The sequence below is a fragment of the Medicago sativa genome, chromosome 8, assembly GCF_051527215.1.
Source record: "Medicago sativa cultivar Bolivia chromosome 8, Bolivia_mono, whole genome shotgun sequence".
NCBI classification, from domain to species: domain Eukaryota; kingdom Viridiplantae; phylum Streptophyta; class Magnoliopsida; order Fabales; family Fabaceae; genus Medicago; species Medicago sativa.
In genome coordinates this window covers 7,389,374-7,401,577 of record NC_140756.1, presented here as the reverse complement: position 1 = coordinate 7,401,577, position 12,204 = coordinate 7,389,374, and the positions used below count along the sequence as shown (strand labels likewise).

The 12,204-nt window shown below is 31.2% G+C and overlaps 2 protein-coding genes and 2 long non-coding RNA genes across 12 annotated transcripts in view; 2 read left to right on the top strand and 2 right to left on the bottom strand.

Annotated features, from left to right (window-relative positions):
• LOC146896577 (uncharacterized) overlaps nucleotides 1-8,444 on the bottom strand; it is a 29,325-nt gene extending 20,881 nt beyond the window's left edge. For 4 of the 9 annotated variants that reach the window (XM_085737599.1, XM_085737604.1, XM_085737605.1 and 1 more), the window contains exons 1-7: nucleotides 8,231-8,444; nucleotides 8,045-8,122; nucleotides 7,765-7,933; nucleotides 7,422-7,508; nucleotides 7,248-7,307; nucleotides 7,075-7,125; nucleotides 6,459-6,520 (exon numbers count right to left, since the gene is read on the bottom strand). In XM_085737599.1, coding sequence (XP_085593725.1) covers nucleotides 6,459-6,470 — 12 coding nt within the window. In that variant the 5' untranslated portion in view covers nucleotides 6,471-6,520; nucleotides 7,075-7,125; nucleotides 7,248-7,307; ... (2 more) ...; nucleotides 8,045-8,122; nucleotides 8,231-8,444. Of the gene's footprint in view, nucleotides 1-3,826; nucleotides 3,937-4,239; nucleotides 4,458-4,632; nucleotides 4,699-6,458; nucleotides 6,521-7,074; nucleotides 7,126-7,247; nucleotides 7,308-7,421; nucleotides 7,641-7,764; nucleotides 8,123-8,230 lie in introns of those variants that run through there. The other 5 variants (XM_085737610.1, XM_085737600.1, XM_085737608.1 and 2 more) reach the window with 5 other exon arrangements.
• Nucleotides 2,115-3,306, top strand: LOC146896578 (uncharacterized). Its single transcript, XM_085737613.1, has 2 exons — nucleotides 2,115-2,980; nucleotides 3,058-3,306. Exons 1-2 carry the CDS (start codon nucleotides 2,252-2,254, stop codon nucleotides 3,154-3,156), a joined length of 828 nt encoding a protein of 275 aa, XP_085593739.1. The 5' UTR covers nucleotides 2,115-2,251; the 3' UTR covers nucleotides 3,157-3,306.
• A 382-nt stretch (nucleotides 8,445-8,826) lies between the features above and the next one.
• LOC146896575 (uncharacterized) lies at nucleotides 8,827-11,367 on the top strand. The gene is made up of 4 exons (XR_015023443.1): nucleotides 8,827-8,972; nucleotides 9,261-9,332; nucleotides 9,623-9,669; nucleotides 10,935-11,367. It is a non-coding gene; the product is annotated as an uncharacterized LOC146896575 (long non-coding RNA).
• On the bottom strand, nucleotides 8,982-11,035 carry LOC146896576 (uncharacterized). Its single transcript, XR_015023444.1, has 2 exons — nucleotides 10,896-11,035; nucleotides 8,982-9,264 (listed from the first exon to the last, which is right to left on the bottom strand). It is a non-coding gene; the product is annotated as an uncharacterized LOC146896576 (long non-coding RNA).
• Nucleotides 11,368-12,204: the final 837 nt, after the last annotated feature.

The window sequence follows — 12,204 nt, the reverse complement described above, 5'->3', positions numbered from 1 at the left end:
CATATAGGATTTCATACCCGGTGATCTGTTGCCTTCAATTTAGGTAAAACACGGTCCAACATCTCAAGCTTCCCACAAAGACTAATAATTGGTGGCAGATAATGCTTAGGTATATAGTGATCTACCTGCAAATGGAAAGAAAAGAAAAAAAAAGTCATATTGTACATGCATTGTAGCATGCCCTGTCTCCCCCTCCTTCAAAAATAGATGAGGATAATAATATACAATTATTTCAAGTACTACTAAGTGAACAACTGATTATAAGAATCAAAACAAGAATCATAACTCATAAGACATACAAGTATATATACATAAGATAATAACAAACTGTGCTCATAGACACAAGTATATGAAAATTTAAGGAGACGTAAGAAATAAGTTCAAAGTTGAGTATTAATGACCTTGTAATTAAGCCTCTGAAGTATAAATGGTCTCAACTTGGTGCAGACGATTTATGATCAAGATATTCTCCTCCTCAGACAGTAAAGCCTATTTACAAACAGAAAACAACAAAATAAATATACCAAATCAAGGAAGCTTAACTTGGAACAAAAACTTCGTGTAAGTTTTATATAGATGGGATTGGTCCATAACTTACTTCATTGGGTGAGTTATCTACAGCACTCTCAAATGGCTTATTAAACCCTTGAGAGAAGTCCTCCGATGAATTGAATATGCAAGGCAACAAGAAGTTAAGCTCTCCATCATAGCAAGATGCTCTAAATTTTCTGAAACAAAGCTTCACCCTACATCTGAAGCATACAAGCTTAAAGACAAAAAAAAAAATTAAAACATATCAAAAGGGGACTTGCAGATGAACAGGATTAACCACAAGCCAGTTCAATTTTAAATATATGTTTGATAAATCACTATCGTGGTAACCAAGACTTGGTTGGGAGCCTCCGGTGGGTTTGGAAAACGAACCTTAAATTTGATTTTCTTTTTGTGTGAAACTTGAAGTTAATTACCAGAGTTTAAAGATAAAATTGGGAATGGAAAGAGAAAAAAAAGGAAGAGAAATTTATCTACATGAACACACTGCCACCGCAAAACTGCCTGTATCCATTCCCTAAAGAATTTAGATTAATGTTGTTAAAATTAAATGGCTGTACAGGCTTAATTGGTAATTCTTAGTATCGCTATTTTGACAAGTTTTTCTCAACTTAACAGATGGTTAACAGGGTTAAGTTGAGGGGAGGTTATGTATTTTTTGAAACTAGAGGGGAGATATGTGACATTTAACAAAACCTCAGGGAGGTCAATGTAATTCTCCCTAGTTTTTATAATAAGAGATACTAATACTAATACTAATACTTTAATTTGATTATTCTTTATAGTTGATTCTTCACCTTTGGCAAATGAAAGAGAAGAAAAGAAGAGAAAATGTCAGGATGAAAGAAGAGAAAAGGAGAAAGATCTCCAATTTATAGCTAGGTATGTTTCCAAACCTGCCTATTATATTTCACATGTTTGTTTTTCTATTAATACAAGAACAATTACAAACAAAGAATTGTTTCCAGTTTTATATTTTTAGTTGGAAAAAGGATGCAAGTAACTGGATTCTTGATTACAAATAAGCAGTTTTGTTTTCCAGTAGAGTACAAATAAAGGACCCTTGACCCTATCCCTTTCCGTTTTCCTAGCATAACACTTCAGGAACAGCAGATACACATTTAACATAAAAGATAGGTGTTACTTACATTTTATAGCAAGTCTTTTTCCATCAGTTGTTCTATGAGCACAGTAAACAATGCCATAACCACCTAAAGAAATATCAACACAATTTTAGTAGGGATTTGTTTTATCAGTTTGAAACTTGATGAAAAACAAAGTCCTAATACTAATACCTGAACCTTCTTCTTCCTCTCATTATTGACATGGTTTTTATGAGCATTGCTATGAGGACCTGTAATACATGTACAAATTGTAGCATCAAGATCAGCTTTTTAAAATCAATTACACCAAAATGATGTCAATTGCAAATAATAGAAAATAGTTGTTTGTTCATATCATGCTATGCAACAGTGCTATACTGTCGCCATAGCCGCTATTTCACAATATATTGTACTAAATAGCGTATCAAGGAAGCAATTTGTTCAAATTCTGCTACGGAATAGCGGTATAGCGCCGCTAAAGCCACTATTTAACAACACTGTTACACCGTCCATATATTAAATTTTAGTAACGTAGTTGAATACAATTTATTGTTTTCAGGATTACATCAGATTTGTTGTACAAATATTTGGAACTTATGGAACTTATGGAAGATATTGTTGATATAATACTGAGATCTGTTGTGGTCCAGCTGGTTGATAGCAAAAAGAGGGATATAACAAAAACAAATGAGCTACTGTTGTTCACATTTCTTTTACTAAACTCCCATTCGAAATACAAAAATCAGAAAATCCCACAAATTAATGTATTGTGGGATTTTGAGAACTTATCACTTGGTATGGGGTTTGGTCTAGTTCAATTTAAGAAGAGATTGGAAAAAGTTCTGACAAATAATAAGATCATAGAGTCAATAGAAGAGGAGGATCTCTCAATTACGTTATACTCAAATACAGAGAGAATGACACATGAAATGGCTGACGGAATCAATTATGTTCCTACACCGCATGGTAGGGATGAAACTGATTATGACATAATGAAAGCAATTATTCTCTGGAATTACAAGGTACTGTGGGGAGAGAGAAAAGTTGGTGCACCATGGAAAATCTTGAAGTATTGGGCAACATCAAAAGTCATAGATAAACTTGTGGTTCAAAATGATCATCATCTTGTTTTAATTGGCGAGGATAAAAAGTATAAGAATGTGATTGAGCACATGCGAAAATTGGGATTCATTACAACAGTGGTATGCCCAAATAAGGCAGTGCAGATAAGTAAAGAAGCAAATTACCAAATTAATTGGAAATTGATGTCCGCAAAAGAAACAAATGAAGATGATATCATTGCAGTTAAAAATGTCTTTCCTGAGGTTAGCCCAAATTATAAACAAAAATACATTTCCAGAAGTTTATTGTTATTTAAATATTAATTATTATTTAATTTTAGGAGACTCCTAGAAGATCATCAGCAGCTTCAAAGAAAAAGGCTTCTAAGGATGAAGAAAAGGAGACAAAGGATGATAAGGATTTAGAGCCGGATAAGTAGGTTCAACTAGCAGAGGAGACTATGGACAGAATTTTTATTTTTCTTTAGCAGGTACAAAGTCTACAAAAAAAAATTGTAATATTTTAGAGGATGGTGTTCTAAAATTTTATCAGTTTCGTCACTGGCTCATTGCATCAGTAATTTGGTGTATCTTAACAATCTGAATTGGTTGCTCGTGCAATAAAGAACATGTGTCCTGAATTTATTAGGTTCAGAAACTAATACTTGAACACCCAATTGCATTTTTTGTCTACTTAATGCATCAATATCTACTTAATGCATGGAAACAAAGACATGGTTATGTTGCACTTTTGTGGACTAGAACTGCAAACCATGTCTTTGTCTCCATGCATTAAGTAGATATTGATGCTGAATTCTTCATACGTAGAATGGTAGTCTTTTGAAAAGATTGACACTTCTTAATATTTTATTCAACTAATACTCGAGAAAATTCGCCAACAAAGATTGACACCTAATACTCGAGAAAATTCGCCAACAAAGACATGGGAACAACATAGCCAATATTTTATTCAACTCCAGAAGAAAAGGGGAGGAACGGAAAACAGTGCATTTTCAAAAGTGCATGGTTATAGACACTCTGATTTACTGCCAAACTTACTAGATTATCTCACAGTTTCAATAAATAGATTTAAATTAAACAAAGGCATACCAATGTTGCACCGGTTAGTGCCATGTCATCAATTCCTTTAGTAGTCAGAACAACATTGGCTCCGGCTTTCAGTAATTTCTCAATGCGTTCCATTAGTCATATCAGCCTCTCTGAAAGAGGAAAAAAGTGATGATTTGTTAAAAACATATTACATACATGTTGCTTAATCCTGCAAAACGACAATGGTGAAGAACTGCCCCAAATCGAGCACGATCAAATTTCCACAATGATTAATCATAATATTTCCAGCTTATAGATTAACAGTACTTTGAATAATCTACATGTTTTATCATCAGACCGATACTGTTGAATACTTTTACAAGCTATATAATAAATTTATTCTTACTATATCAAAGGAAAGATAGTGGAACTAGGAAGGTAATACATAGAACGGTAGAAGCCAGACAGACTACCTTTGGCGAATTTTCTCGAGTTCCCTGGGATCAGAAACTAATACTAGAACACCCAATTGCATTTTTGTCTTCTGAAGATTGAAATCAAGACAAGCAATTTTAGCAGGGGGTACCCTAAGAGGCATTCCTTGGGCAGCACGTCCAGTATTAAGAGCATAACCATTCATCAAAAAGCTGTCTCTAGCACTTTCACAATGTGCCTTGAATATATTGATTCCCTGGAACCCGAATCAAAATGAAACAGAATTAAATTCATTCAAAGTATGTTAAACCACATAAGCAAAATAGAGCTGCACGTTACAGATGTTCAACATATTGCTCAAAATTGACATCTTTCATCCAGAAGCAAAGCAGAGCCTCGTGAGAATGTATCAGACAAATTCTCCTACCAACCTTGATTGCGTATCTGACTTCACCCTGTGCATTAGTCATCTTTACAGCTTGCACTGCTTCTACAACCTGCATGAATTTCATACCCCCAAGTAAATTTAACAACTGAAACGAATATCAAGTGCCTAAACCTACAGCCAGAAAACTCAATCAAAAACAGAAGTTAGCATCTTGTTCATAATCAATTAATAATCAATCAATACATTCAGAACAACTTATGAGAATCATAACTGCCTTTAATAATTACATTCCCCGTGATTACAAAAGTTACACTGTCCAGTCAGTGAAATCAATAGATCAAAGGTTTTATTATCCAATGACCCTCTCCACAACAAATGTTTCAGAGTCATTATAACATCGACATCATTGGGATTGATTTTTAAAATTTTAAGAAAAAAGGATAAAGCTTTTATTGCAGTTTCATGTGAAAGCAATCGTACTATTAGGACAGGAGGATGCCTAAGGGGGTAAGGAAATGATGGCAGTAGGTTAGATCAAATGGATACAAGGTGTTGGTTAAATAAATAAAGGGACCATTCTGTAAATTTGTAAAATTTGGTGAATGAAGAAATCGTTTTTTAGGGGAGACTTTAGGAGGAGATACCTCTCTACTAATCTCAATGAATCATTCCATAAAACTATTCCATCAATTACTTTGGGTTACCTAACGTACCACAAAGCCAATTATCAGCGTGCGACAGTATATATTCAAATCAACCATAGAACGTTGATAGGTTCATGCCATTAAATGCAAAATTTGAACTACAATAGCAAACAGTTGATAACTTCATGCAATTTGGTATGATTTAAAACATATCTAGAATAGTATGAAAACCAATAATTAATAGTTGGTATAATCATTTCTATATCTCTCAGAACATTGCTGACTGATACAATCAACCAATTGAATGCACAACTAGAGTAGAAACCGGGAGAAAACCAACAATATACTTGAATTCCTTTCCTCTCAAGCAGAAAGTGGAAAACCTACGAAAGCTATTCGATAATTATGATAATTATAACTGTGATGGGGAAAAGTAAATGCTATATATAGCTTGGTCAATATCAAGTTTTCAACTTATAGTCCAAGTAAAATTTGAGAGACGAAACATAATGATGTATATAAGCTTAAACAATTGGATGTGAACAAACTAGTATTTACAAAATATGGTTGCTTTGCAACAATTTAAAGTGATGTAAACGGCCAACATTCAATATAAATAAATAAAGGGTTAAATATGTTTATGGTCCCTATAAAATTGCGACCATCTAAGTTTAGTCCTTGCTTAATTTTAATAGCTTTTTTAATCCCTACAAAAAAAAAAAAAATTACTTATAATTTTAGTCCCTGCTAAAATAAATTTTGTTTAATTATCCTTAAACTCTTAAATTTTTTAACAATTTTTTTTATATAAGTTTAGAACACTATGAAAGGTTCATTTACTAAAATCTATAATTTTTTAACATGAAATAAATTAAATATGAATTTTTTAAAACGACAAAAGTTTAAGATATAACAAAAATATAGACGTAGAAATTAAATTTTTGCGATATTTTTTTCGGAGGACCTTTTAATAACGTTCTTAACACGCCTGTAAAAAATTGTTGAAAAACTTAAGAGTTTAAGCATAAATTAAACAAATTTGGATTGAGTAAGGACTAATATTGAGTGCAGAAATTTTTTGTAGGGATTAAAAAAGCTATTAAAATTAAATAAGGACTAAACTTACAAGGTCGCAATTTTGTAGGGACCAAAAACATAATTAACCCATAAATAAATGATGTCAAGGTACCAAATTGGCAAAAAAGTCACTGTCATCGGCTATCACCTTTGAGGACATGCTGGTCTTGGCACAGTTAATTAGTGAATTTTTTTTCCAAGCTTCTCAACCTACAAGTGAAGAGAACAATCTGACTAAGCAACACAAAATACAACAGCTTCTAAATGCATTAACTTTCAGACAAAAGTCACAAAACAATGAAACCATTGAATGCTTTCCAGAAATAAGACAGGGAACAGTGGCCAAGTTATGCAAGCTTTCATTAATCTTATTTATTATTTACTTAATCAATTAATTAATCAATTGAATACATATACAGTCCCCAAGTAAGTCCAGGGTTCAAACCTTCGATACGAACATAACATGCTACAAAATTCAACTGGTGTATAAAAAATTGAAGTGAATACATATGCATATTACATTAAAAACTTCCTGTTTGTTTATGTTTGTGATTTAAACATAAAAACAGGAATAGTAAGCATATCAAACAAAATCAGGATGTTCCTGGTAATAGGAAAGATTAATCAAAAAATTATACTCAAAATGTGTAGAGCTACAACATAAAGTTGCTCTGGACATAAATGACTCCATAAAACGCGAGAAAAGTGAGAAAAGAACACGCATAACAAATGTATAGGAAAATGGTATATTTGAGAAATCTTACCTTGACGGCAAGCTTTTCGTCTACGTATTTACAGGCTTCTCGCATGGTAAGCTATTCAGAACAATCAACACAGATTAGTTAAAAAAAGAACAAGATCTTACAGAAATTCCCAATTAAATTAAGAGTCTTAGAAAAGATGACAAATAAAATTGAAAAGGTAAATAAAAACTTACTCTATATCCGCTGATAATCGAGGTTGGATGAATCTTATTCCTAACAAGATCATTTGCTCTCTACTCAAAACACCAAAAACAAATAAAAAAACACATGTTACATAAGAGAAAAATAAAATAAATAAATGCATGAAATGGAGAGAATAAACAAAACATAAAAAAGTGGAAATTTACTTTGAGAAGCTCTGCAGTTACAATAACAACAGAAGTGGTACCATCTCCAACTTCTCTATCCTGAAGTTCAGCAAGTTCAACAAAAACCTAAAATAGAAAAAACCAAAATCTGAATAATTAAACCCTCATTTGAATGATTGAAATCGCAAAGACGTCAGGTGTTTGATTAACAAGAGACATTGCGAAGTGAGTTTCTAGGGCTTTCCACCGACTCACTCTCTACAAGATTACAACTTTTTACATGTAAAAATTGAATCAGATGAAAAGGATAATGTTTTTTTTTTTAAATATTGTTTCATTCACCAATAAAAGATTGAAACTTGGAGACTGGTAAAAACAATACCTCTTCATTCAACTATCCATTCTTCTCTCTCGAAAAAACACAACACTTGGTGATAGAACCATGGTGGTGTTCTATCATCAAAGCCTCTTTTCTCGATCCGGATCTCATCGCAACACTTAGGGATAGAGCTATGGTATTCTAAAACAAAGCCCCCGTTCTCGATCCAGACCTACAAAATTCAGAATAAAAATTATATAAAAATTGAATCAGATGAAAAGGATAATTTTTTTTTATATTGTTTCATTCACCAGTAAAAGATTGAAACTGGTAAAAACAATACCTCTTCGATCAACTATCCATTCTTCTCTCTCAAAAAAACGCAAATTCTAAAACCAAAGCCTCCTTTCTCGATCCAGACCTACAAAATAAAAAATTATGTAAAAATTGAATCAGATGAAAAGGATAGTTTTTTTTTTTAATATTGTTTCGTTCACGAATAAAAGATTGAAACTGGTAAAAACAATACCTCTTCGTTCAACTATCCATTTTCTCTATCGAAAAAACGCAACAACCATGGTGTTCTATCATCGAAACCTCTTTTCTCGATCCAGATCTCGTCGCAGTACTCAGGGATAGATGTACTTTATGTTAGGGATAGATCTCGTCGAACACTTATGTTCCTCTTTGTCTTTTTTCTTTTTGAAACATCACTTATGTTTCTCGTACTTTATGTTTGGTTTGGTCGATGTACTTACGTTTCAGTTTGGTTTTTAATCCTCTCTCTTAATATAAGAAGAGAAGATGTTGTGGAAAATATATTATTACCCTAAGCTGGTTGCTTGCCAAATCACACAATTGAGGGTAAAAGTTGTCTAAAAAATACTTTATTGAACTAAATGACCAAAATTAACTATGATGATGTCATGTAACTACTAAAGGCATTTGGTTTAGTTTATTTGCTCTACAAAAACAATCTTTCACTTACATTGCAACTAGATAAATTACTTTTGCGTCAGCATTTATATCATTTACCAATGCTGCAAGTTGTACTCTTGGGGGGCAAAAATTCAAATTTCAAAATTCAAATACTCTTTTATATATCATCTAATACTCCTTCACTATTATATCATTCTCCCTTTTTCTTCTTTCACTGTTTTTATGTATACTATTTTTTCTTCTCAATTTTTTCTAACCATTTTTTCATCTCTATTTTGCAGAAAAATCTTGAACACATGAAGATAAATGAAACTTCTTTTATCATCACAAAGGTATGAAGATGATAATAAACTCACTTTTTAGTTGTGCATTGTCTTTAATTTTTTTCCCTCTTCATATCAAATCTCTATAACATGTTAAATGAAGCTTCTTTTTTTGTAAGATTCTCCATGAATGCATAAGAAACAATATACATATAAGAGGAAATAAAACAATGAATAAGTGGGAGAAGAAGTGAGTGGACACATTTTATAGCTTTTGCATCTTCTCATCTTCTTATCTTAGATATCTCTACTTCATATATGTTACAAGAATGTTGAATGATCTTCTTGTGTCTCCAGCAAACTATAAAACAAGAAGAAAAGCACATACAAGTTAAAAGAAAAGCAGAAGTAAATGATAAGAAAACATGGGTAAGTGAACGATCCTTTCTTTTTTTCTTCCATTTCTATTGGATTTTAGTAATACTTGCTGTTTTGAAAAAAATATATATAACTAATAAGTCAAAATAAGAGTTCAAGAAATAAAATAAAATCTACATAAAATACATGTTTGGACACATTTCTACTTTCATTCATAGACATGCTTTCTTGTGTTACAAAATCAAATGCTCAAATATCTATCCTTCAAATGCTAATCTCATTATTTGTCATAGTCATCTTTAACTTCATTTGTTTTAACAGTGGAATTTTTTTTTTCTTAGTAGGAATGTTAAACAATGTTCTATCTCTCCAAGAAACATCAAAGAAGGTAAATAAATGATGAAAAACAGCTATAAGAGTACTAATATTTCTATGTGGTCATAAATGTATTTTTCAATTTTATGAGTTAAAAAAGTGATGAATTTTAAAGGTAACTCCTTCTGAAAATCTGATTTGAAAAGAAAGAGAGGAGAATGAAATGGTGGATAATATTCAAAAAAAAAATATATAACTCGCCGGAGGTGAAATGGGTGTGACTGAAAGGTGGTTGGTGTAATTGGTGGTACACGGTGGAGATGAAAAAGCAAAGGAGGTTAAGTTTTTTTTTTTTTTGGTGCATAGAGATGAAAAATTATGTTTACTTGGTTAGGTTAAAAAAATAACTATTCATTATTAATAAATAACAATAAATAAAGAGTTGATGTGTATTTTTTTAAGAAAAAGTTGATGGGTCATTGATTTGTGGTTATGACATATCACGTGTGAACAGTTGAGGAATTGATGTGTGATAAAAAAATTATCATAATAATAATAATAATAGAAAAAACAGTGGTGATAGGTGTCACTATTTTTTTGTATAATGTTGTGGTAGAAAAGAAAAAAATTTGAAATTTTTTGTTGCAGATAGATGAACTAGGAGATAAATCCATGTCAATAGTGCCTTGAGGATAATTGAACTCTTTCTGTTTTCTTTTCTTCAAAACACAAGATAAATGGTCTTTTTATGCTAACCTATTTCTAGAGATGCAACAAATGTTACTATATAAAAAAACACTATTTAAGCACTATTTTTAGTTATTATATATTAAAAATAAATGTCCTGCTCACATATTTTTTCTACAGAACAGATATGGAAATAAAAATATTATGTATTCATTACTTTATTTATGTTATGTAAAGGAACAAATGATACATCCAATTTTTATTCATTGTAAAAACAAAATTGCACATGAGTTTTTGGATCTAGAAAATCATGTTTTTTAAAATCATGTCATACAACTTCTATTACAAAAATCAATTAAGAGAAATGCAAACAGTAAAAAAGAAAGCAAATCCATATGGCTTAGATTTTTTTTTTTTTTTTGCTTAATTTATCAACAAAGTTAATTCATGAGAATGTATCAACACAAACCAATAGCCAGATGAAAGAAAATGCCTCAAAAATCTCTAAAATTGTAGATGAAACTTAAAATTGTAGATGAAACTAAATTTCAATTACCTGTGGAACATTTTAGCAAACAAAATTCCCAAATCCAAACCAGATTTGATACTTACATTTTAATGACTATCTCTTATGTTGTTGCATGCATAAAGTTGAGAAGAAATAGCACCATGTTGTTACTGTGCAAACATTCTGATACGGTGGTGAAAATTTCAGTACGGTGGTCAACAGAAAAAAATGGTCAAAGTTTACAAACAAATAAAAAAAATTACTTGATTTTCAAGATTCCTCCTTTTGTAATTATGATTTGATAGAAGGATAGAGGATGAAGGGAGCATCAAAAATATGCATTTCGTTTGGAAAAAGGAGGCTGGACGGAGGGGTTGGTGGCCAGAAAGAGAGTGGCAGCGGCTAGGGTTTCTATTAGGGGCGGAGAAGACAGAGAGAGGAAGGGAAGCTGAAATGAATACTGGTTTATGATTTTCTTGGTATTTATATTTGGGTTGTTGGTTTTTATTGGGCCGAAATTTAAACAAGCCCATGCCTGTTATTTATTTTTTCTTATTAAAAATTATTGCATCTCAAGATTTTCTTTTTTGCCAAAAGTTCCCTTCAATTTTTATGGTATACGGGAGATTAATTATTTTTTTCTCCAAGGAACTCAATTAATTATTTAAATATATGTATTAGGAAAAGTTGTAATTGATATTAATTTTAAAATAAATTTTATACATAGAATAGATTGTCACCGCTAACAATTTAAAATAATTATTATATATGGGATAAGTAGTTACTAATACAAATTTAGTAATAATTATTATGCACGGGACAAGTTGTTTATTAAAAATTATTATACACGAGACAAATCATCGCTGATACAAATTTTAAAATAATTATCATACACGAGACAAGTCGTCCCTTAAACAAATTTTAAAATAATTATAATTCAAAATAAACAAGTAAATAATTAATATACACGGAAAAATTGTCAATAACTAATTCATCACTCCTAAATGCACGGGATAAATGGATATTATATAAAATTTTGTAAACAACTAAAATGCATGAGAGAAACGGTCAAGAAAATTCCAAAAGTAACTCAAATGCATGGTATGAGTTGTCATCGACTAAACTAACTTTGATACACGAGACAAATTGTCATTTATAAAAAATTGATCTAGCAAAAATGTTTATACTATTTAGAATATCACATCACTTTAATTCTACAATTATACCGAACTCTCATCAACTAAAATTAAAGAGATAAGTGAGCATTGTCTAAAATTTCGTAAATATATAAAATGCATGGGAGAAGTGGGCAATGACTAAAAATTCGTAATTAACACAAATGTACAAGATAAATTGACACCGACTAAATTAACTTTGATATCCTGAACAAGTTGTAATTTATAAAAAATTCTT